Source organism: Malus domestica, chromosome 08 (genome assembly GCF_042453785.1).
Source record: "Malus domestica chromosome 08, GDT2T_hap1".
Classification (NCBI taxonomy): domain Eukaryota; kingdom Viridiplantae; phylum Streptophyta; class Magnoliopsida; order Rosales; family Rosaceae; genus Malus; species Malus domestica.
This window is the reverse complement of record NC_091668.1, coordinates 10,101,686-10,123,250: the sequence shown is the minus strand read 5'-3', so window position 1 is coordinate 10,123,250 and position 21,565 is coordinate 10,101,686. Positions and strand designations below refer to the sequence as shown.

Sequence of the window (21,565 nt, the reverse complement as noted above, 5' to 3'; positions counted from 1 at the left end):
TAAGCACACAACGTTCTTCCTTTGTTTTTGAATTTTTTTTATTAAAAACAAGTAATTAGATCTATAAATATAAAAAAAACAAATTATATAGTTTTAAATTTTAATAGAGTATTGTCACTATTAGCCTGCATATCTTATCCTGCATAATCTTATCGATCTTCTGACAGAAATAATCAATAAGATTAAGTCCACAGAAAACACAATCTACAATATAAGGGCGGGATGCAGGGTAATGGTATACAAAAGAAGGAAAATACAAGTAGCATTTATACACAGAAAATCACCTAGAAAATCTAGTCTGTGTGTTCGTCACAGCAGCGGGTCGCTCCAATCCTCAGCGACCTGCTGCCGGACAAGCAGTGGACAGTAGTCACTCTACTCTCCTTGATAGCAGGGCTTTTTTTTTCAAGAAAATTGAAACATTCAATCAGCAAAAGAAATCCACATTGTATCATATCGTGCACTATTCGTCAACGTAATAAAACGCGGATTAGACCTAGACTCCAACATACCTGTCAGCACCCAAAACGAGTGCAGCACTCAATCTGTTTGAATCCGCCATTCCGGTAATAAGAAGGTACTTCCTTATAACTAGACCTGGAAATTAATCATCCAAATCGGAGTGTAATCGCAAGTTCTCTAAGCAGCGATTCAGGTGTCCAGGTGGACATTTCGGGTTGGGATGTGTCACTACATCCAACATCCAACGGAAGAGGTTTCCATCCTGTTTTTGGTTAAGAATTAATTAAAGAAGAATAAGGATGTATTAAGTGTTTTGTGTTAAGGTCATGGCTATCCAACAGAAAACAGTTTGGCTCCTTGTCTGCAAATCATAGTTTGACATGTGTACAAATACTTCGTCAAAAAACACAAAAAGTACAACTTTTAGGTACGTGTCATAACGTCAAATTGTGATTGGCACATAAGTTACTTCCGATTCCAAATTAATTAACAAGAACATTTAAATTTTTTCTACAATGCACCACAAAGAAGGATCCATGTTGATTGTTGATGTGGAAATTGGGTTGAAAAATATAATATTCGGAAAAATTGAAGTGAAAATATGAAAACCTACCTCAGTTCTATAAACACCAATCCTCAGATTCAGCTTTTGGGGACATCTGTTTTTTTTTCCAAACGAAAAAGAAAAAAGTACATCTGTTTTATAATTTCTTTTTTAACAAGTCGATATTTTATTTCAAACTACTCTAATTTATCAGATCGTGGCCTACAATGATGTGCCCAATCAATTGAGAAATGAATGTCTATTCAATTGAGGAATCATTGGCTCAAGGGTTACACCAATTAGTGGATGGACATAACATAAATGTCATTGACAATAATTCATTCCTTCACATTTTCTATTTTTAATACCAATGGAAAATAATTCATTTCTAGTGTGGCCCTTGGATTACAAAGGAATTTCAATTTGGCCCTCTTTTGCACTTCAACATTGGCTTAGACAGCAGTGGTTACAGCTGCATGTATTGCATCTGCAAGATGAGGAACTGTCTTAGGACCAAGACCTGCCATGTTAATCCTCCTGCACAGTAACAACAAGAGTGAGTAAATTATGTTGTATCGTCATGCCGTAAAACTGTGCCCCAATGTAAAATTATGTGTTCGATCTATGAAAATTCCGGTGGAAGAACTGTGCACTGACAGATCATGCCCCGGACCCTAGAATTGCATATTGAAACTGGATTGCATAAGAGAGTACATTTCTTGTCTGCGCAATCTATACCCGAAACAAAAAATAATACTACGTATGCGGAAATACACATGCATTGGGGGAAAAAGCTAAGTTTGTAGTGTGTGGGGTGTTACCCATCAGATGGCAAGTAGATGTGGTACTCTTTTGTAATGAAGGCAACTTGTTCAGGGCTCAATCCTGAGAAAGTAAACATCCCCACTTGCCTGATTATGTGACTCCAGTCACCAGGAGTACCTGCCATTTCATAAGAGAGCTTGAAAAAACATGACTCGAACCAACGGAAGCAAAAGGGTCTCTATAGGCGACTAATCATGCTTTTAGTTGTGTTAATCCTTCTGCCAGTACAATAAATTTCAGAGAGAGAGGGAGAGAGAGATTGCAGTGCCTTTGTCACGCAGCGCATTGAATAGGTGTTGGCGCATGCTCATAAGGCGGTCAGCCATTGCCTTCACTTCATTACTCCATTCATTGTACATATCCCTGCAGACAGAGGCAGACACATGTTCCTGATTGCAGTGCCCTCAAGTTAAACTGCACAAAGGCAGACACATTCATATAACCAAATACCTGTCCTTTAGGATAGCAGCCACTATGGCTGCCCCATGAATGGGTGGGTTAGAATACATGGGCCTGATCACGAGTTTCAGCTGGCTTTCGACATTACTAGCCACTTCTGCTGTCTTGCAAACCTATCAAACAAAAAGCTTTATGATTTCTAATTTCAGGAAAATCCGTTGAAGCCGGTATGTGCAGAAAGTAGTAGAAGGAGTGAGTATAAATACATGAACTACTATAAAAACAAGGTTTTTAAGATGTCTATACAAGCAAGCATCGGTAGGTTCTTTTTATGTTAAGTTTTCGGGCTTTCAATGTAGGAAAAAATGGTGTCTTACAATGCTGAGTGCCCCAACACGTTCTCCGTAAAGTCCCATATTCTTTGAATATGACTGGGCTATAAGGCTTTCACCACCATCAGCAACAAAAAGGCGAATAGATTGCGCATCCTCTTCCAGATTTCCACTGACAAAACCCTACATAGAGACCCTAGATGAAGGTATATAAAGAAACTTGCACCTATTTCTCAGGTGCAAGTACCCTCAGGCTTCAACGCTTGGGGGATCCTAGCAAACTGAAAAATGCAAGGTGTTCTGGACCTTTAATGAAACAGTACCTTACCTGATAAGCACAGTCAAAAAACGGTAACAACCCTTTTGATCTGATCAACTGTCTTATCTGCTCCCACTGTGACATAGTTGGATCAACACCAGTGGGGTTTTGCGCACATGCTTGGAGAAGCACGATAGCTCCTGTTGGGGAAGAACGAAGATCTTCCAGCATGCCTGTCATTCACCAAAATTGAAAAATGAAAGAACTTTCAAGCATTGTAACGATTGGAAAACTGTGGATAGAATATTAGGCGCAAACAAATTATAGATTTTAAACAAATATTTTCACAATAGCTCTTATTGATCTTCTGACAGAAATAATAGATGAATCTACAGAATACACAATCTACGGTAGAAGGGAGGAATGCGAAGGTTGCATTTATACTCAGAAAATTACCTTGAAAGTCCAGTCCACGCATTCCTGGGTCATAGTAACGGTAAGTCTTAATAGCTATCCCTGCCGCGGAGAAAAAATTTGGGTGGTTTCCATATGTTTGCTGGGACATGTACACTATATGATGCTGAGAAAGGTACATAATCAGTCCATGTCACACGAATCCATCAGCACACGTAAAAGCTAAAGACAAAAGGATAAGTGCTTTACTTGACCGTAATGCTTTGCTAAAAAATCGGCTCCAATCCTTATTGAACCGCTACCAGACAAGCACTGGGCAGTAGTCACTCTATTCTCCCTTATAGCAGGGCTGATTCCAAAAAAATTGAAATGCGCAATCAGCAAAAGAAACCCGTATTGTATCCATATGGTGCGAAGTTCGTTAACATAGTATAATGTGGATTAGGCCGAGACTCCAATACCTGTCAGCACCCAAAACGAGTGCAGCACTCAATCTGTTGAAATCTGGCATTCCAGTAATAGGAAGATACTCCTTAAAACTGGACCTGAAAATCATCCAAACCGGAGTATAATCGCTACTCGAAGCAAATTACAATTGCAAGAACAACGAGACACCTTACAACTTACAAGTCATTGACTAGTAACCGCTCCGCTCGACTAACCACATCTAAAAGGACAGGTCTCCCATCCTGTCGTTGCATAAAAATTAAGTAAGAACAAGGATGTATTAACTGTTAACAACTTTGTCAAGGTCCTCAAGGACATTGTTTCACAATATAATCCAAGTCAGCTTGATGGGTCCAGTCAGCAAGAAATTCAACAAGCTAAGTGTAGTTGTAATATTGTAAGTTCTGTAAAGCTAAGATTAGTTAGTCACTAATCACAATTAAATGGATCACAAGTATTTTCACAAACAGTAATCTATTGTTTGAAGTGGTAAAATTGCGCCGAAAAAATTGAAAATCGTAAGAATTTTGAAGTGCAAAATACGGAAACACACCTCAGTTCTGTAAACACCAATGCCCAAATTCAGCTTCTGAGGACTTGGGTCTTTGCCATAAGCAGCCTGCATCTGTTTTTCTCAAACCAAAAAGAAACAAAAGATTCTTTAAAACTCTCTACTTCTTGACTGGACGATATTCGATTTTAAACTACTCTAACTTAAGAGGATGGCGGGTGAAGAAAGCGGCCATGCTGTCCTGATCAACTGGTCTAACCCGCGCATTCATGTTTTCATACAAACTAAACGCAAAAGAATAAAAGTTTAAAGCAAAAATGTGGTAATCAATTTATTTTACCGCGTAAAGTGGGACTTCAGGGACCTGAGGGACGTGGGAGAATACGGAACCGCCGGCTTGGGACTCCATGAACGCCGCTGAGAGAGTGGCGGAGCAGGCTGGTTGTGGTGGAGCTGAGCTTATGAGTTTCGGACAGGTGTTTGTTGGGTTCCTACGGTGAAGGTTTTTGTTATTTCGGGGACTCACCAACACCTGCACTAAACGGCATTGGCAAGTTTAGATAACCGACAATGCGCTTTATCAGATAGTGGCCTAACACTAAAGGGAAACGACAGCAGACTTGAAGGTGGCCTTCCTTTTGATTGTGATTTTCTCAATGGCCATAATATCTATACCAAGGTGGCACAATAAATGAGTATGAAACTCTGAACTCATCATTTAGGTCGGAATTTACGACTTCTCATTTATTATTACAAGTAAAGAAGAATATAATACTAACTGGCAGCGTGATTGAAAATTTAAAAATTTTCACAGTGATTGAAATTTTGAAAATCTACTTATCTTGTTTTAACTAGCTGTATTTGTAATCTCACTTGATTGTCACTAATGTCGTATGCAATGAAAGTGAGAAAATTTATACAAAAAATTCTTACGGCAACACACAAACATTTGGATTTGGAGGCAAAAAAGTTAATGGGTTCTTACCCGCCACAATCTTTTGACCCAAACATTTGATTTGAGTCGAGGATTTTGAGTTTTGGATTGGAGACAGCCTTGGTCTTGGGCATTTTGATTTGCAAATCCCCGAAGGTTTCATGATTGCTTTGAGTGACTGCTTGCTCATGCAGTCTTCAAATTTCACTTGTGTAAGGACTGACTAGGAAGCTTTTGGAATTTGGAATTAATACAAAGATATTGATACAAGCGACTCTTATCTCAAGTAATTAAATGTGTTTACTCATGCACGTCAGTTTTATATGTTTAAATTTCTTTTTCAATACAAGTAGTGGATTGTCATGATGGTTAGGACATTTTTCTTCAACCCACTGCGTTTGGAGTTTAAACCCTCTACCTTTTCCATAATGTAAATTTAGTATAGAATGTCGCTTGTCATAAAAAATAAATGTAACATAAGGGGGTAGAACAACCCAAAACTAACTCAATAAATTCTTACAAACACTTCGAATCGTAGAGACTCCGATCATGTCATCAAATAAATGAGTTCCAATCCATTCAGGTGAATTCTCAAAATGATGGTACACAAGATTCATATTATAACTTCAATTAGCAAGGCTGTTCGCCACAATGTTCTTCTCCCAGTAGACAGGAACCAACTCGCAATCTGCTATCCATACCATAAATTGTTTGCGTTGATCAATAATGTTAGTAAGAAGATAAAAGCTGGTGTTAGTTATAGTTTTAATTGAATTAACCACTATAGCTGAGTCCATCTCCACACAAAGAGTTGAAATACTTTTGTTTACTGTTATAGACTAAAATAAAACCCCCAAATTTCAGCACCAACCACTTGCCCTTTGCCCAAGCTGATCGAAAACCCAAGCCAATCACCACTGTTTTATCTCGTAATACTCCCCCAACACCTATATTTCCAGTTGAGCCGAGAGCCATCCACATTAAGCTTCGCCTTCCTGCAGGTCCCAAGCTAGAGACAATTGCCCTATAGGACCACTAGTGCATATAGTATGGGAGGCGTCAACCCACTCGTTCACAGCCTTAACAATAGTATTTTTTAGGGGCTTTTTAGCCAAAATAGTCTATGAGATTTGTTTAACTTTTCACTTTGATCTCTGAGATTTGAAATCAATAAAAGTGTCGCATGAGTTTGTCCACCACCAATCATTTTGGTCATTCCTTGAAAAATTATGTTAAATAAGGACCAAATGACAAAAATAGCCTCAATGTAATAAACAATAAGCCAAAAAGATTTAACAAAAACTGAGGCTATTTTTGTTATTTTATCTTTATTTAATGGAAAATTTTCTAGGAATGACCAAAATGATTGATGGTAGACAAACTCAGGAATCATTTTTATTGATTTCAAATTTAAGAGACCAAAGTGAAAAGTTATGCAAATTTTAAAAGACCATTTTGACTAAAAAAAAACATTTTTTAGAAGATGTGTCATATATACCAACACGTGAAAATAAATATGCTACTTCACCCAATTTGTTCAGACCATACTGCCTTGGATTTCAAATCAACCCTAAAACACAGTTCCTCTCTCAACAAGACAAAGACATCAACAGAAAGTAAACAAATGCTTTTCAAGTAATTAATTTTGGAGAGAATAAGTAGTTTCTGTACAATTACTTCCCCTTTCACCAAAATACAAAAATGCAGGGGAACCCTAAACCCAAAACTTATATACTTCTTCCCTAACTAAGAGTGACTCTTCTGTGAAAATGCATTCTGAAAAATCTCTTTACATTTGAAACAAAACTCGGGCGTGGCGGGTTTTCGAATTCTCTTGACGAAACTTCATAGTTTCGGAATCCGTGTCGCGATATATCTAGTAAAGATTGTGTAGGCGCTGCCAGAAACGAATATGTGAAGTTTGTGACATCAGAATAGTTGCATTGATCCGCCCTCGGCTCGGAACCAATGGCCCAAAGAATGATCGCTAGCACAATAGCTTTGATCTGCAATATGGACTTGCGTTTAGCTCAGAGTCATGGGAAATTCTGTCGTACCAACATTGTCTGAACCATTAGGTCAATAATTATGCTGATCTAACGGTTCAGACAATCTCCGAAGTTGAGTAAGAAGAGAGGGTTTTTTATTTTACCTGTGGTATCAAGATGAGAACTACAATGAGGCGGCACATGTTTAGATGAAACGTCAAGAAGTTTTTGAACAGGGTGTGATGCTCATCAATGTACTTTGCAAATTGCTGTACAAAAAAGCAGCTTCTTTAAAAAGTGATTTTAAGTTAATGACTGAATGCACCACATAAAAATCACAAGTGCAGGAAGGCATACCACTTCCCAGTCCATCCTATAGAAAATATTGACGATCACTCCAACCTCAATGCCTAGAAGACAGAAGATGGAGATTATGTACTAATTAGAACTGGTTAAGGACAAACCAGATTGATGAAATTTGTGTAAACATTCATAAACTAGATTCAAATTGCAAAGAACATAGGCTCCTAAAAAATTACTGGGAATTCCTAAACCCGGTAAAAAGTTAAAGAAAAAAGGACGGAAACTTTTGGATTGCGATTCTGACACTCGCTGCACTCGAAGGGAGGAGCGCAGGAGGTTAAAACGAGTGCGAAAATCACCGGCCAAGCTTTTTTTAGACATTATAACAAAGATTTGAAGCCGAAAATTAATAGAAAAGTTGTAATCACCAGAAAGGATACAATGAAGAGAATGAAACTGCTGATGGAATTGGCAACCATATGACCGCAAAGGGTGCTCAGGCAGACAGCAATTCCCATACCTAAACATGCATATATAAACCTGTCAAACAAAATTGCAACCGATGATTTTCTAACAAATGCAAAATATAACAGAATTAAAGAAAAAACTGCAGATTGCCTCTGCCTATCAGTCTATCGCATAATATAACAAAAACCCTTTTCGTTTTCTTCGATAGAAGCGATATTCAAGAACGAGATTTGCACACGGAACCTCGGATGCGAGGATAAACGCAGTACCATAGAAAGATAAAGAGCAGAAATATGAGCTTTTTTACCATGGCTTGGGGACATGCGCGACGGGAGGGAGCTCAGAGACTCCAACTTGCCATTTCTTGATGAGCCAAAGGGAGTAGATGATGACTCCAACTCCACAAACGTTGACAAATAAATTCACAGCTCTCATGGAGTTGTGCAAGCAAAGCCTTGCACTGCCCACCATTTTTCTCTCAGTCAGCGGCACTATTTACCAAAACCCGCATTTATTTCTAGCTACTTAGCAAGTACATACATACATATATATATATACATATATATATATATATATATATATATATATATATATATATATCTCAGGACAAACAACAATTATATAATATTCAACCTTTCATCCTTCTTGAGAAAAAGCCATGGGGTTTGAAACCCTTGAAGGAGAGTTGCTGGGATGGGGTTTGGTGACTGCCTGGAGGTTGTGCAAGTGGGAACTGGTTATCTTGTTAGGGGCTTGGGCAACATGCCCAACTTACGTGTCATAAAATGGAGAGAAACTTACAAATTGTGGTGGTCCTCAAATTAGTTAACATTTTGACATGACAATCGTGATTGGCTTGTGATTTCATCATAGGTGTCAAACATTTTAAGATCAGCATGTTCATCACCAACATCACTGATATCTCATAAGGCATTGGTTATATTAGGTGTGAAATTCCCAATTATTTTGTTGTATTTCTATGTAAGGCTCTATTCTCCAACAATAAAAACTGAATCCGACTCACAATGTGTTCGAGTTTATCTTAATAAAACATGACAATGTCCAATTGACTGAAATACCGCCACACTAGAATTCCTCTGGTATGTAAGTCTTCGATGAAATGATTGACCCGCAAGTAGAATTAAAATAAAAATATATATATTATTAGTCATTCCAAATAGTTATCTAGCACTCCTATCAATGCCAGTTGTTAATTAAGACAATTTTTAGGATAAAAACATATCCAAGTTGAATGTTAGATGAAGAGCATGTGTGCATATCCAAGTTGAAACCGCACACCTAACATTCAACCAAGTACGAGGAAACACTAAAGACGCAGCCTTCGTGTCCGTAAAATGTCAACCAAATCTGTCCCAAGGATTTATAATTGTTTAATTAAAAGTAAATTAAGTACACAATATAAAATTTGACTAAATCTTGATAGGTTAATTCTTCTATTTTGGCCACTTGGATACTTCGGTTCAAAAAAATAGTCAATATTAATTTGATTCATGCGAAATGTTAAGAACACTCTTTTAAAAATGAAACTTTCTATGGACTCTCTATCCTCTTATAGTTTAACGTTAATCACCATGCCAACATTATACCAAAAACATGAAGTGACAAAAAGTCTATAAAAATTCTCTTTAAAAAAATCTCCATTTCTCTTTATCCATTTTAAACTAGATGATTTTCAAAAGGTGACTAAATTTTTTTATATTTTTTATTGATCCATAAATTCTCTCTCAACGACTAGAAATTTTGAAAACGACACCTTGCAATTGCACATGCAACGACACCACATTTGACTTTTTTTCAAATTCTATTTGCTTAGTGAAACAATAGATGTTCAATACGAAACCAATATTTTTTTTAGAATTATTATTGACACTCTAAAAATACAATCATGCATTTTATGAAGTAAAAAATTATTGCTCTATACATTATTCTCTTTTTAAAATAAATGATATAGGATAAGAGTGGAGTCACACAGAAAAATGCAGGTGCAAATGTTAATAACAGCTCTCTATCACAATGGTAGAAATGAGTGTTGCCCTCTCACCACAACCTGGGATTCAAACTTCGTTGGCTCTCTAATCTAACGAATCTATCATTTCACAAAAAAAAAAAAAAAAAAAAAAAAAAAAACTGATTGAGTTATAAATCCGTTGCTGAAAATAAAATATCAAATCAATTAGAAGGACAAACAATAAATAAGTGGGGCAAAAAGTTTTATACTTGTCGAATGAAAAATGGTACCAGGAAAAAGACAACGGAAGAACGACAGGGAAATCAACGTAATTGGCGCTGTCGTAAATTGTTGCGTTCCCCTCAAGTCAATTAGCGTGAGTGACCACATGTGGGGGCCTTATCGCATTAGTGCACGAAGATTAGGTTTATCTCTCCAACCTCAAACATATGTATAATTCATGCCTAAACCTGATTGGCGCTTCGAAGATGAGTCCGACTCCAAAACTGACCGTTGCGGAGCTGAACCCACTCCTCATTCATTTAATGTGAATAATATTGTTTGTTAAAAAAAAAAAAAATACATGACCATTACAAACAATGTGAAGTGAATCCAAGTTCATACATGGAAGAATGACACAACCACACGAGGCGTCGTACAAACAAAGGAACATAAGCGAAAAACAACACGCGATGAGGGCGAAAATAGAGTAGGACTTGGTTCTTTTGACGAGTTTCATAAAATAAGTAACACAAGTAAATAATCCACGCCATATTCAAAGCGACCCCGACTCTCTATACTAACACTATTAATATCTCATTCATCACGTGACACGTAAAAATTACATTTTCGATAGCTATATACCACACACCCAATTATTGTTTGGATTCAAGGAAAAAAATAAACACTTGCGAAATTTCCATGCTAGCAATTTTGAGTAGATAGGCACAACAGGTGAAAATTACATTTTCGATCATTTGAAGAGTTAAAAACCACATCCGCCAATTCAAAGGAGCGGAAACATGAGACATATAGGTATTTGAAAGATGAAGAAAAAACATCTCAAGACATCATTGTCGAAAAATCTAAACAAGCGAAAATTGCGGGAGAGGAAGGTAAACTAAAAAAGTGATGGATGAATCAATCAAGCTTTACCCTGTCCATATCATTGATCACACCTTCAAGCTGCGACGGAAAAAGTTCAAGATATTAAAAAAAGAGATAACTAAGCATTTCCCTAATGTTGCTAAATAAGATGGGAAAACAATGAGTTCTGCATACCTTCACGATCTGCCGCAAGAAGTAATCACCGTATCGTTTTGCTGGTTTTGATTCGACGACAGAAATCAAGTCCTGCAGTAGATTAGAACTATTAAATGAATAAAATGTTCCAAAACAGTGATTGAACCATATAACTTTAAAGTTCTTGCATGTTAAGCTTATTAGATTAACTCTAGTCCAATTTACACTAGATAAGGCTAACAATTTCCCAGTAAATAAATCGTCATTGATGAGACGAAGGCATAGGCAGGTCACCAAGTGTAAGAGAAGGGCATATCAAAAGATTCAGAACAACTGAACCCATTTTCAATGACAAGCACCCACTCTTTTTGCTTTTCCTTTCGGGGCACTGAATTACATAGTTATGTCAAACTAATTACAGAAATTACGTGTTTACTTGAGCTAAGATTGTTTTAGATCTTTTGAGGCAGGTTTATAATCACCTCGAAGAAAGTCCCATGAACCAAGTGCTGAAGGAGTTCTAGTTTCTTACAAAAGGTCAAATCACAAAGATGCCCTTGGAACTTTGAATTGGCCTTAGATCAGTTTTCCACTAACAAAAATAGAAGGTAATAGAAGAAAACATACATCGTCAATATAGAAGTCCACATCAGCATTGGAAATAACTTTTCCCTCAGTATCAACGGAATGTGTCTTGTGCTTGTACGTCAACAAGATAGTCCTATAAGACAGAATGACACAACATTAGCATAGAATCAAAAGAAGAATTTTAGGCAACATAATTAATAGACTATCCTCATTAAGTACCTCAACTTGGCTTCATCCACTTCCATGTAGCTTGCAAGCTTTCCAATGGAGATGGATGAATAGACTTTTAAGAAGGTCCTGACGCCTGATAATAACTGTTGCTGCTTCACTTCATAAAGAAACAGTTTCAATTGAAGCCTATAAGCATCCTGCAATAGTTAAAATGGAATTTGATTAATCAAGCACACGTGCCAGAAAATTCATTCACATAATATAATTCCCCAAATAGAGAATCTAACACTACGACATTTTGCCAATACAAAAGTAAGATTTCCATTAGCTTTCCTTCCACAACTGTTTTTACGTTATAACCCACAGACTGACTAGAGACGGTGTTCAATTTTCCTATAGTATGGTGCAAAGAAAGTCTACGAAATTTTCTTATTGCTGAAGTGTTTGTTTCAAATATCTCATGAACTGATACTATGGATGTATCAAGCCAATCATCAAATCATGTAAAATGCATGAAACACTCAACAACAGATAATTACAACTCTATGTCCTCGAATATTCATCGTATCATATATGGAAGGTACTAAATTAGTACAATTTATGTGGGAACTATATATATTTTGTCCTGGAAGCTGGCTTCTGCTATACCATTGCAGAAAGTTATACCACTGCTTTCTGAATTGAAATTCTTTTAAACCATTTATTTCAGTTTACCTAGTTGGGGTTCATACCTGGTTGTAATTAACAAGGGGCTCCTCAAAACTTGGAGGAGATGGGGTAATGAACTTAGGGCATGCATAGGAGAAGAGCTCATCATAAATAGCAAATGCTTCATCATCATATCTTTGCATTCTGTTCATCTTCTCACCATACTTCTCGCGCAACTGAGAGTTCACAGTTTCCTCAACAAGCTTCACTTGGGGACAAAGTGAAAGAGCAATTGCCAACAGGGCATACATCTGCTCATTCTTCTTTAGTATCTGCTCATACTGCGGAGATTTCTGATGGAACTGCTTGGTCTTGTAGATGTACAACAGAATCTTATTGAATTCACGAATCGCCTCCACGTACCTGCAACAAAGCCAACAATACTCGTAAGGCTCCCTAAACAACGTTTGATACACGTCCACATCTAAAGCGAAAACAAGATCAAAACACAACAAACAATGTACCTCCGCAACATAAGATTGGCGAAACCATAATGATAAATGGTGGTAATGTGGCTTCCAATAACAGTGGTGAAAACACCTTGTTGGGTAATGTCGATGGGCTGCAAGCATTTCAGACCGGTATGATAATCGCCCAAAAGACAATGAACTCGAAGCAAACCCACCATGCTGAAATACCCCAACACCTTCAACACATTACTGCCACCATTATAATCATACCCATCATTGGCAGTAAACTGCTCGAGCCCTTCCTTCTCTTGCTCGAGAATCTGAATGATCATCGACTTCTCAACCAGAGCTTGCAAGAAATTGAGCACACCATACACATTCCAAGCCTGCAACAAAATCAACAATGAGAAGTTGAGAACACAAATGAGGGTTTAGGGTTTCAAAATTTCTGAAATTGAAATTTGGAAGCGATGCTTACTTGATCAAATTGCCTGAGAAGAGCAATCTCCTGCTCGTTCTTGTTCTTCATCTTAGCCCTGTACTGACAGAAGCTCTGGAACTGGTAGACGAACTCATCGACCATGTCCCAAAGCCACTGGTTCGGCAGCTGCATATTAACGACGCCGTGGAGGACAACCTGGAAGAGGCTGCAGTAATTGTCCCAGGAGTCGATTCGCTGCTTCAGCGTCGGGGACAGGCGGGCGTAGAGGTGGCGGAACCACATCTCGCGGTAAAGGAGGCAGAATACGTGGTCGTTGTCGACGTAGTCGGCGACGGCATCGACGGATGGCCAGGGGGTGTCCTTGAAGAGGCGATCGGAGAGGGTCTGGAAGGAGGTCTCGTACATCTGGTGGATCTCGTAGACATTCTTCTCGCGGATGTAGCGGTAGAGGTGGACGACAAAGGATTTGACGGAGTCGGGGACGAAGTTGGGGTCGTAACCGAGGTCGGAAGACGGCGGGGCTCCGGACGACGGTTGGCGCTGCGTCGCCGATGTCTCGTCGTAGGTGCCGGCGTCGTCGTAGTCGTATGCGGCCATGGTTGATTGGCGGTGGTTGCTGTTGGGAATTCGAATGTCGAGAGAGCCGAGAAGGGGAATGTGCCGCTCAGCCACAGCTCGGTGAGAGAGAAGGAGAGAGAGATTAGGGTTTTACGCTCTTCAGTTCAACTGCCATACTAACTGACGAACGAATTTCATTGGGTTTGGGTTGGGTTTGTTTGGGCTTATGAGTTGGCTGGGCCTTTGATTACGCTTTACTTGGGCTAAACATGTAACGTACAACAGTATCTATATGCACGTCCTGCATATAAAAATTTAAAAATTTTCTTAAGAACATTTTTTATCATTTCTCAAAACATTTCTTAAAAACTTTTTTTTTTAAAACAATTTTGTTTAAAACTCAAAAACTTGATTGGTTTGCGATTTAAAATTTGTAAATCTTACGACTTAAATTAAACAAAGAGATTTAAAAAGAAGGGGTCGCAGGAGAAGGAGAAAGAGGAGGATGAAAGAAAGTAACAGATGATTGAAGGAAAGATAAAGAAGAGAGATGATCGGACGAGATAGAGATGAAGAGGAGTGAGAAAGAACCGAGATAACGAAGAGAGCAGATTGGAAGAGAGACGAAGAAGGTAAAAAAAAAAAAAAAAAAGAGGAGAGAGAAAGAAGAAAAGAGAGCGAGAGAGAGATTTGGAGTGAAATGGGAGGAAAGAGAGAAAAGAAATGAGTAAGTTTAAGTTTAAAAACATTAAAAACTCTTTTTTTTATGTTTTTAGATAATAGACTATATTTTTTAGTTAGTCTTGAATTCAGTTTTTGAAAATATTTCTACCAAACAAGTTTTTAAGGCTTAAAACTTGAAAATTGTTTTTGAGTTTAAAAAGTTAATTCAAGTAAAGTACCAAATATGCCCTTAATAATCAAGAGACGTTATGCACAAAAAATTATGTAAAATAAATTCCAATTCCGTTGCATCACTTGAAGCTACAAGTCCTTACTTTTTGGCTGTATCACTTGTTGCATGATACGAGTGCACTGTGCACCAGGTCATCACATCCAAAAACATAGGTTGAAAAGAAAAATTGATAAAAAGACCCGGAATGTGTTTACTTAGAATAAGAGAAGTCATGAATCAGAGTGATACTTGGTTGTTAGAGAGAGATAGAGAGATAGAGAGAGAAATCTGGTTAGATATTCATAGGCTACCAAATAGGGAATGTGCAACAAAGGTTACAAAATCAACATGATCCTAAGTCCGAAAATTAGCTTTCACTTTGTGTTACATCATCACTAGAACCGTTTCAAGGCTGGCATCTTCAACAAGCCAAGGTTGAATTTCAAACTACTCTATCCTCTCCTGAATTTGTCAAAAAATCCGTCGAAAGCTGTTTAGTTCTGAAAGGCTTCACATAATTACCACACCATATGCATGTTAGAGTTGACGGAGGTATGTAAGAAAGTTCTTAATCACTGCCATGTTCATCTTCTTCATCAGACGATAGGAGTGATGACCCCATCCATGCTTTGAACCCTTCGTTAACCCACCTTTCCACCTCTGGTGAAACTTCTATGGGATTCTCCAACATTTCTAGCCCTAGGTTTCGATCACCAAAGTCTCCCTCATCAAGGATTGACGTTGCTCTCCTTCTTAGAAAGAAAGCGGTTCCTCCATATAAAATAACCATTCCCCAAGAACCAACCTCATAGCACCAGAAAAGGGGCACAAAGTAGGAGCTTCCTTGTGTGAGGAGGCTTGAACCAAGAAACAATGCAAGTAGACCAAATATGACAGCAAAGACGGCATTCAGAATTGATAGACATCGAACCCTACCTGCAGATTACAAATAAGAGTTCAAACCTCACTAGAGGTTGTCGCGCAACTAAGCTTTTGACCAAAAATGCCAAGATATGAAAGACAGGTTAAAAGGACATGCTGCATTTTGTGTTACTACAGAAAAATGACGTGATAAAATAGATAAACTTTCAAGGCCACAATTTTTGTATGCCTGTTCTGGCAAGGCCCACCCCAAGAAGAAGTGCGCAAAATCTTAAGGAATGCAATCAATCACTTGGATCTACCTTTAAACAACAAAAGAAAGCATTACCTGGCCTGATAAATACATGTAAGATCCTCATGTATTTTCTTTACTCATTGGCAACTAAACAAAGTATGAAAAAAAAATCTGCCACACTAAACTCGCATCGAAAACTTCATTGCTTAGGAGTAATTAGCTCCATATAACTAGTACCAGGTGTAAAACTCAAAACAGCCAAACAAGATTTGGAGATGTGATAAACAATAGATAGCTGTGACCGACGTAAAGTGGATACAGTAGTTCATTTGATTCTTTGAAACATTGCAATAATTAAAACAAGAACAATTGAGGCAAACTATCGTGTGTGAAAGATGAAAAAACAAATTGTAAATGAGTTTGACCCACTAAATATCATTAAAGAAAAGGAAAATAAGAGTTTGACAGAGAGAGAAAGTGAGAGAAAGAAAGGAAGGATACCTCTTTTTGAAGCACAATAGTTATTTTCAACAACCTTTAAGCATCCATGTCGTGTTGGAGCAGAATAAGCAATAATGATTCCTGCAACCAGACTGAAACTATGAGAACCATTTAGCATATCGAAATCAAACTATTGCACTGAAAAATGTTAGATATCATCCATGTAGAATAATGAGACAATATCCAATGAAAGAATGTACTTTCAACGACAAATTCTATACCATGCTATATGCACAGCCAATTAATACCCATTTCTACATTTCATAAGCAGATTATGCCTTATACATGAAGCTGGCCACAAAGTGTGAATCAACCTTTTTTGAACCATATAAATCCCCATTTTGGGTTTGATGCCTTTTCCTTTTGATTGGGTTTATTGATACTAGAAAATACTAAAATGCACCCATGCTTACATCTTTGAACCATAATCATCTTGCATCATATATAAAGCTATCAACTTGTGGTAGTTGATGAGAAATATATAAGCACACAAATTAAACCCTCTTTTTATCAATTGTAGCAAAGTAAGTAAGTAGGGATCGGTCTAGGCTGGGGATTATGAGGGATTGCTAAATCACTTGAAAACTGACTCAAAAACGTAAAACAAAGTTTAAAACACTAAATTAGACTCAAAGAATGCAAAACTAAACTCTAAAACACTAAAACAAACCAAAAGACTCAAAACAGCACAGAAACACTCAAAACTGCCTTAAAAACACAATCTGGGCAGTTTTGAACACCAAGCACAAATTTGGATGAAAATAGGTTATAACTTGACTTAAGACACTTAAAAACACAAACTAAATTGATTTCTAACTAATCTAACACTTCAAAATAAAGGGGGATTTGGTTTTGACGAAATTGAAAACAAAACAGAAACTTTGTAAACTAAGCATATTTTAAAACGAAATTGATTAAAGTGAATGGATTGAGATTTAGCTAAGGGGTTCTTCTCCACACATGTCACACTTGCATACAAAACGATTTCCAATTGCTTTTCAATAGATTATGAATTCTCAACGCCCCAGATTAACAGTGAATTGCACTAATTAACCCTCAGATTTTCCTAAAGTTATTGAATTGGATGATTGCATACCACAACCCAAAGCATTCCCCACACGTTCCCTACATGAATTGCATAATAGAGATACAAGCAAGAATCATTAAGTTCTACGAAAACCATAAGCATTGACGAGGCACTTGTTACTATGAATTGCATGAAACATATGCCAAGAATTTACTTAACACGATTGTGATCAACAACCTTTACTACTTGCGAATATAAGTTCATAACGATTAGGTGAAACTCCCTTATATCATAGCATTAGATTTATGCATGAAAATTAAGCGTGCACTCTCAACCAACATACACTAATCAGTTTAATTCATCTCGATAGGCAAATTGAATTCATAACTTATGAAACGCAATTGGAAGTAATCAAATCATATAGCAAGCATAAAACATGGTTTCGAATCCCCCCTAGTCAATGGGGGTTTAGTTCCTCATATGCACAAAGCAAAGATAAATAAGTTTAGACATTGAAATCCAAAGAAAGAGAACACATAGACACTCCAACTTGGGCAGCAGGTGCATCCACGAAGTTCCTCCTTCCTCCTTGCTGCGGCACAGAGATTATGGACAGGTTCTTGGAGTTATGAATGGTGTAGAATGGATGGGGGTAGTATGGTGGTGTTTAGGATGGATTGGTGGAACGGCAAGGCGTGGTTTTTGGCAAGAATTATGAAGATGGTGGGGGAAAGCTGCGGCAGAGAAGAGGGTCAGGTTTCTGGTGTGAATTTATGTGTATGATGGGTGGTATTTCGGCCAAGGGGTAAGTATGGGTATATATAGGCACATAAAACCCTAGGGGAATCAGATATGGACTTGTAAAATCCAAATCCACAAAGAAAATGGCTTAGAAATTAGAATTAAAATGGGAAAAGTCCAATAGGGTGCGGCAGGTTTGGATAAGGCAAGATAAGGCTTCTAGAAAGCCTTGCAAGGCAAGGAAATAGGTTCCTTTGCTGAATTAGGTGCGGCAAGGATAGGGGGAAAAGGATAGGACTTCTAGAAGCCCAAAACCAAGGGGAAATAGGACCCAACCCACGACAAGGATAAGGAAATGTTCTAGAACCTTTCTTTGTGTCCAAAAAATGCTTAGGAAACCTTCAATGTTGCTGAAACTTAAGGCCATTTAGGTTTAGGAAAGATCAACCCAAAATAGGAAACTTTAGGCTTAACTTTCCTACTTCAAGTAGGAAACCTTGTTTGAGTAGGAATCCTCATTCTTCTAGGAATCCATCTTTGACTAGGAATCCATCCTTAACTTGGACTCCTCCGATGATTAGGAATCCGTCTTCAATTAGGACTCCTTCGTTGATTAGGAATCATTCTTCAATTAGGACTCCTTCGTTCTCGTCCATTCCTTTCGTTCCAAGCGCGTGATATCCATCCCAAGCTCAATCTTGCTCCAAAAGGCTCCAAAATGCATCGTTTTGCATACTTTGCCCTTAAAACCTGAAAATACATGAAACTAGCTTAAAAGACTAATTTAACTAAGAAAACACAAGGTAAATGCACAAGAACAAGCTCACTAAGTCGCATAAATATGCTCCTATCAGTAGTATAAGCATGAATCTATTCCACCAAGCCAACACTGACCTACGATTTAGACATACTTGATTTATCTGAGCTAGCAAATCCCTGATTAGAAATGACATTTCCTTATAGTACTTCTAATAATTTTTCTAAGCAAGTATAGCAAGACTTCACAACTATCCAACATATAACCTATAGATTCCCTAAGTCTTTCAGCTTGTTATCACTAATCATAATCATTTTTTACTAGATTTTCGATCTTAATGCACTCTTAGTTGACCAAGTTTCCACCTTTCCACAACCCAAATCAATGAAAAACACAAAAATCAAAATTTTAACTACCATCCTCTTAGATTTATTAGCATTCAAGCAACAACTTCAAATTGGAAACAACTAAAGTAGAGCTTAACAGCTTCCTTACCCGTGACGAGGTACACGAAAGTAGCCAAGAAAATGATCAAGGAGGGAATGAACACAACCATCCAATAGTACTCCGCAATCTCCTGATCCGTAAGATAAAAAGCTCCGGAAAACGGATCGGAATCCCCACATCTCACATTCATCAACGAATTAAGCCTCCGGTCGTCGCAAAACGGTCGCTTAGCTGGGTTGGCCGGAAACACAATATTCAAGCTGATAACCGTGCACACAACAACGACGAGGCAGACCAAAGCCACGGACGCCATTAACAGCGGTCTCTGGAGCTTCTCCCACGCCCTGTCTTCCTTTCGGAGGCTCTCGTACTCGCGCTTCGGCATGAACGCCTGGAAAAGTGCGTCGCCGAATATCGCCATTTTTGAACCAAGGTCGAGAAACCCTAGCTCAATTGAATCAGAAACGAACTGCGTTTTTGCTTCTTGGACTGATTAGCAAACCCTAGGTTCTTCAATTACCTCAAATTTTGGGGCTCTTGATCCAAAACCCTAGAAAATTTGCGTGTGAAATGTATAAGAGAAGTCGGTGGTATTGCTTCCAGATATGATTAGTAAGTCAGCACCATTTTTCACACAAGCTTTCGGGATTTGGCGGGTTTTAATGTGCGGTGGCGCGTACACTTCACAATAGCTGAAAATTTTATTACTTGGGTAGGGCCACCGCCGTTAAGTAATGATTGGCCTAATTATAGAAAAATGATTGTAATTTGTCTAATTAAGTGCATGACACATCCCCTAATGCAAATGGTGAGTCCATTAACCACACTTCAAAAACAAAAGGTTAAACCACATAGGGGTGATTCAGTAATTGAGAACGAATTTCAGACCTGTATTCTATACGGTAAGTTTTGAGATCGATTCCTGGCATTGTGTGAACCACACAATAGTGGTTACGAGAGGCTGAAATGCCTATGTAAGTCTTTCTAACTCTTAAAAAAATAGACTATTGTGGCAAAGCCACCAGCTAGTTCATTTTTTGAAGAAAAAAAATACAAAGGTTACAAGTAAACAAACAAAAGTTAGAATGACATCAATCCATAAAAAATGGCATTAATCCATTAGACAAAGCAAGAAGTTTCAGTTGGTTTCTTGACATATTTTGATTGTCGATACATATTTTTAAGTATACAATTGCACATTGAAAACTCAAGACAATCGTTGTGATTTTTCATTCTATAAATAAAAAGGAACAATCATCAAAGAAATATAAATTATTTAACGGCAAGGTTCAAGCGAGAAAAGACTTACAGTAAATACTAGGCAACCAAAGGTGACAAAGGATGTAATAAACGATGAAATGAATCAAGGAGTTGAAAATAAACGTAGATCTAGAAATTCCCAAGTAGTTTAACTTTTTGAACTATTGTTTAATCCATGGACAATATTTACTTCTAATGATTATTCCAAACTCCAGTTAATTCATTGCCTAGGTTATAATTTTTTAATAGCCTCTTTCCACGCGCTTTGCATCATGGGCGCTATGCGCCTCAAAGATGTGTTGTTTTATATTCTTATATTTTAAGTGATTATTTTATAAATTGTGCATGTGCACACATCATAACATACTTACGAACATGTGATTAGAGCATGTAATTGGCAACCTAGGATATTCAAATTTTCAATATAACTTTCTAGTTTTTTATGATGCATTTGGAAGGAGATTTTGAATTATGTGAAATTTTCTTTTTATGCTTAGACTAGCATCTCCGCACGCCCTCACGCGCATGCGAGAGGCATTTTTGCATCACGGGCGCTATGCGCCCCAAAGATGTGTTGTTTTAGATATTCTTATATATTTCATACGTGATTACTAAAAATAAATACCAAAGGAGATGGCCTCGTCCAACTATTTAGGCAAAAACTTAAACTGTAATTGAAATACTTTTATATTTCTTAAGTGATTATTTTATAAATTGTGCGTGTGTGTACATCACAACAATTTCTTTTCTTTCTTTTTTTCAATCATCTCCTTATGATATTTTTTTTCTGTACAATTGTGCTACAACGATTACTATAACAATGTTTTATAATTAACACACATAGTC

The 21,565-nt window shown here is 37.6% G+C and overlaps 4 protein-coding genes across 6 annotated transcripts; all 4 read right to left on the bottom strand.

The window, feature by feature from the left end:
• Positions 1 to 1,250: 1,250 nt before the first annotated feature.
• LOC103410741 (aspartate aminotransferase, cytoplasmic-like) lies at positions 1,251 to 4,909 on the bottom strand. The gene is made up of 12 exons (XM_008349409.4): positions 4,534 to 4,909; positions 4,236 to 4,307; positions 3,863 to 3,924; positions 3,697 to 3,780; positions 3,485 to 3,584; positions 3,278 to 3,401; positions 2,891 to 3,054; positions 2,608 to 2,745; positions 2,282 to 2,403; positions 2,100 to 2,194; positions 1,828 to 1,948; positions 1,251 to 1,543 (listed from the first exon to the last, which is right to left on the bottom strand). Exons 1-12 carry the CDS (start codon positions 4,600 to 4,602, stop codon positions 1,459 to 1,461), a joined length of 1,236 nt encoding a protein of 411 aa, XP_008347631.3. The 5' UTR covers positions 4,603 to 4,909; the 3' UTR covers positions 1,251 to 1,458.
• A 1,830-nt stretch (positions 4,910 to 6,739) lies between these two features.
• Positions 6,740 to 8,661, bottom strand: LOC108173804 (tetraspanin-19-like). 3 transcript variants are annotated; one of them, XM_029106958.2, is made up of 5 exons: positions 8,194 to 8,661; positions 7,859 to 7,958; positions 7,473 to 7,553; positions 7,280 to 7,384; positions 6,740 to 7,133 (listed from the first exon to the last, which is right to left on the bottom strand). In XM_029106958.2, exons 1-5 carry the CDS (start codon positions 8,355 to 8,357, stop codon positions 6,870 to 6,872), a joined length of 714 nt encoding a protein of 237 aa, XP_028962791.2. In that variant the 5' UTR covers positions 8,358 to 8,661; the 3' UTR covers positions 6,740 to 6,869. The 3 variants fall into 3 exon arrangements, with proteins under 3 accessions (XP_028962791.2, XP_028962793.2, XP_028962792.2); XM_029106960.2 differs by having other exon boundaries at positions 7,859 to 7,938; positions 8,194 to 8,637; XM_029106959.2 differs by having other exon boundaries at positions 7,473 to 7,525; positions 7,847 to 7,938; positions 8,194 to 8,585.
• Positions 8,662 to 10,777: 2,116 nt separating this feature from the next.
• Positions 10,778 to 14,876, bottom strand: LOC103441176 (uncharacterized). The gene is made up of 7 exons (XM_008379880.4): positions 13,453 to 14,876; positions 13,029 to 13,360; positions 12,588 to 12,927; positions 11,905 to 12,053; positions 11,725 to 11,818; positions 11,137 to 11,208; positions 10,778 to 11,040 (listed from the first exon to the last, which is right to left on the bottom strand). Exons 1-7 carry the CDS (start codon positions 14,011 to 14,013, stop codon positions 10,996 to 10,998), a joined length of 1,593 nt encoding a protein of 530 aa, XP_008378102.3. The 5' UTR covers positions 14,014 to 14,876; the 3' UTR covers positions 10,778 to 10,995.
• Positions 14,877 to 15,039: 163 nt separating this feature from the next.
• On the bottom strand, positions 15,040 to 20,120 carry LOC103421157 (uncharacterized). The gene is made up of 3 exons (XM_070826728.1): positions 19,508 to 20,120; positions 16,488 to 16,568; positions 15,040 to 15,805 (listed from the first exon to the last, which is right to left on the bottom strand). Exons 1-3 carry the CDS (start codon positions 19,878 to 19,880, stop codon positions 15,438 to 15,440), a joined length of 822 nt encoding a protein of 273 aa, XP_070682829.1. The 5' UTR covers positions 19,881 to 20,120; the 3' UTR covers positions 15,040 to 15,437.
• Between the last annotated feature and the right edge of the window lie 1,445 nt (positions 20,121 to 21,565).

Excerpts from the sequence above, each read along its gene's own strand:
- LOC103421157 (XM_070826728.1), bottom strand. The coding sequence starts at position 19,880 with ATGGCGATATTCGGCGACGCACTTTTCCAGGCGTTCATGCCGAAGCGC. Across the intron at positions 16,569-19,507 it reads TTTCGTGTACCTCGTCACGG|GAATCATTATTGCTTATTCT; the intron begins GTAAGGAAGCTG and ends GTCTGGTTGCAG. Across the intron at positions 15,806-16,487 it reads CTATTGTGCTTCAAAAAGAG|GTAGGGTTCGATGTCTATCA; the intron begins GTATCCTTCCTT and ends TGTAATCTGCAG.
- LOC103410741 (XM_008349409.4), bottom strand. The coding sequence starts at position 4,602 with ATGGAGTCCCAAGCCGGCGGTTCCGTATTCTCCCACGTCCCTCAGGTC. Across the intron at positions 2,746-2,890 it reads TTTTTGACTGTGCTTATCAG|GGTTTTGTCAGTGGAAATCT; the intron begins GTAAGGTACTGT and ends GTCTCTATGTAG. Across the intron at positions 1,949-2,099 it reads CAATGCGCTGCGTGACAAAG|GTACTCCTGGTGACTGGAGT; the intron begins GCACTGCAATCT and ends ATGAAATGGCAG.
- LOC103441176 (XM_008379880.4), bottom strand. The coding sequence starts at position 14,013 with ATGGCCGCATACGACTACGACGACGCCGGCACCTACGACGAGACATCG. Across the intron at positions 13,361-13,452 it reads TTCTCAGGCAATTTGATCAA|GCTTGGAATGTGTATGGTGT; the intron begins GTAAGCATCGCT and ends ATTTTGTTGCAG. Across the intron at positions 12,928-13,028 it reads GCCAATCTTATGTTGCGGAG|GTACGTGGAGGCGATTCGTG; the intron begins GTACATTGTTTG and ends GCTTTGTTGCAG.
- LOC108173804 (XM_029106958.2), bottom strand. The coding sequence starts at position 8,357 with ATGGTGGGCAGTGCAAGGCTTTGCTTGCACAACTCCATGAGAGCTGTG. Across the intron at positions 7,959-8,193 it reads GCGCATGTCCCCAAGCCATG|GTTTATATATGCATGTTTAG; the intron begins GTAAAAAAGCTC and ends TTTGTTTGACAG. Across the intron at positions 7,134-7,279 it reads TTCTCATCTTGATACCACAG|ATCAAAGCTATTGTGCTAGC; the intron begins GTAAAATAAAAA and ends TCCATATTGCAG.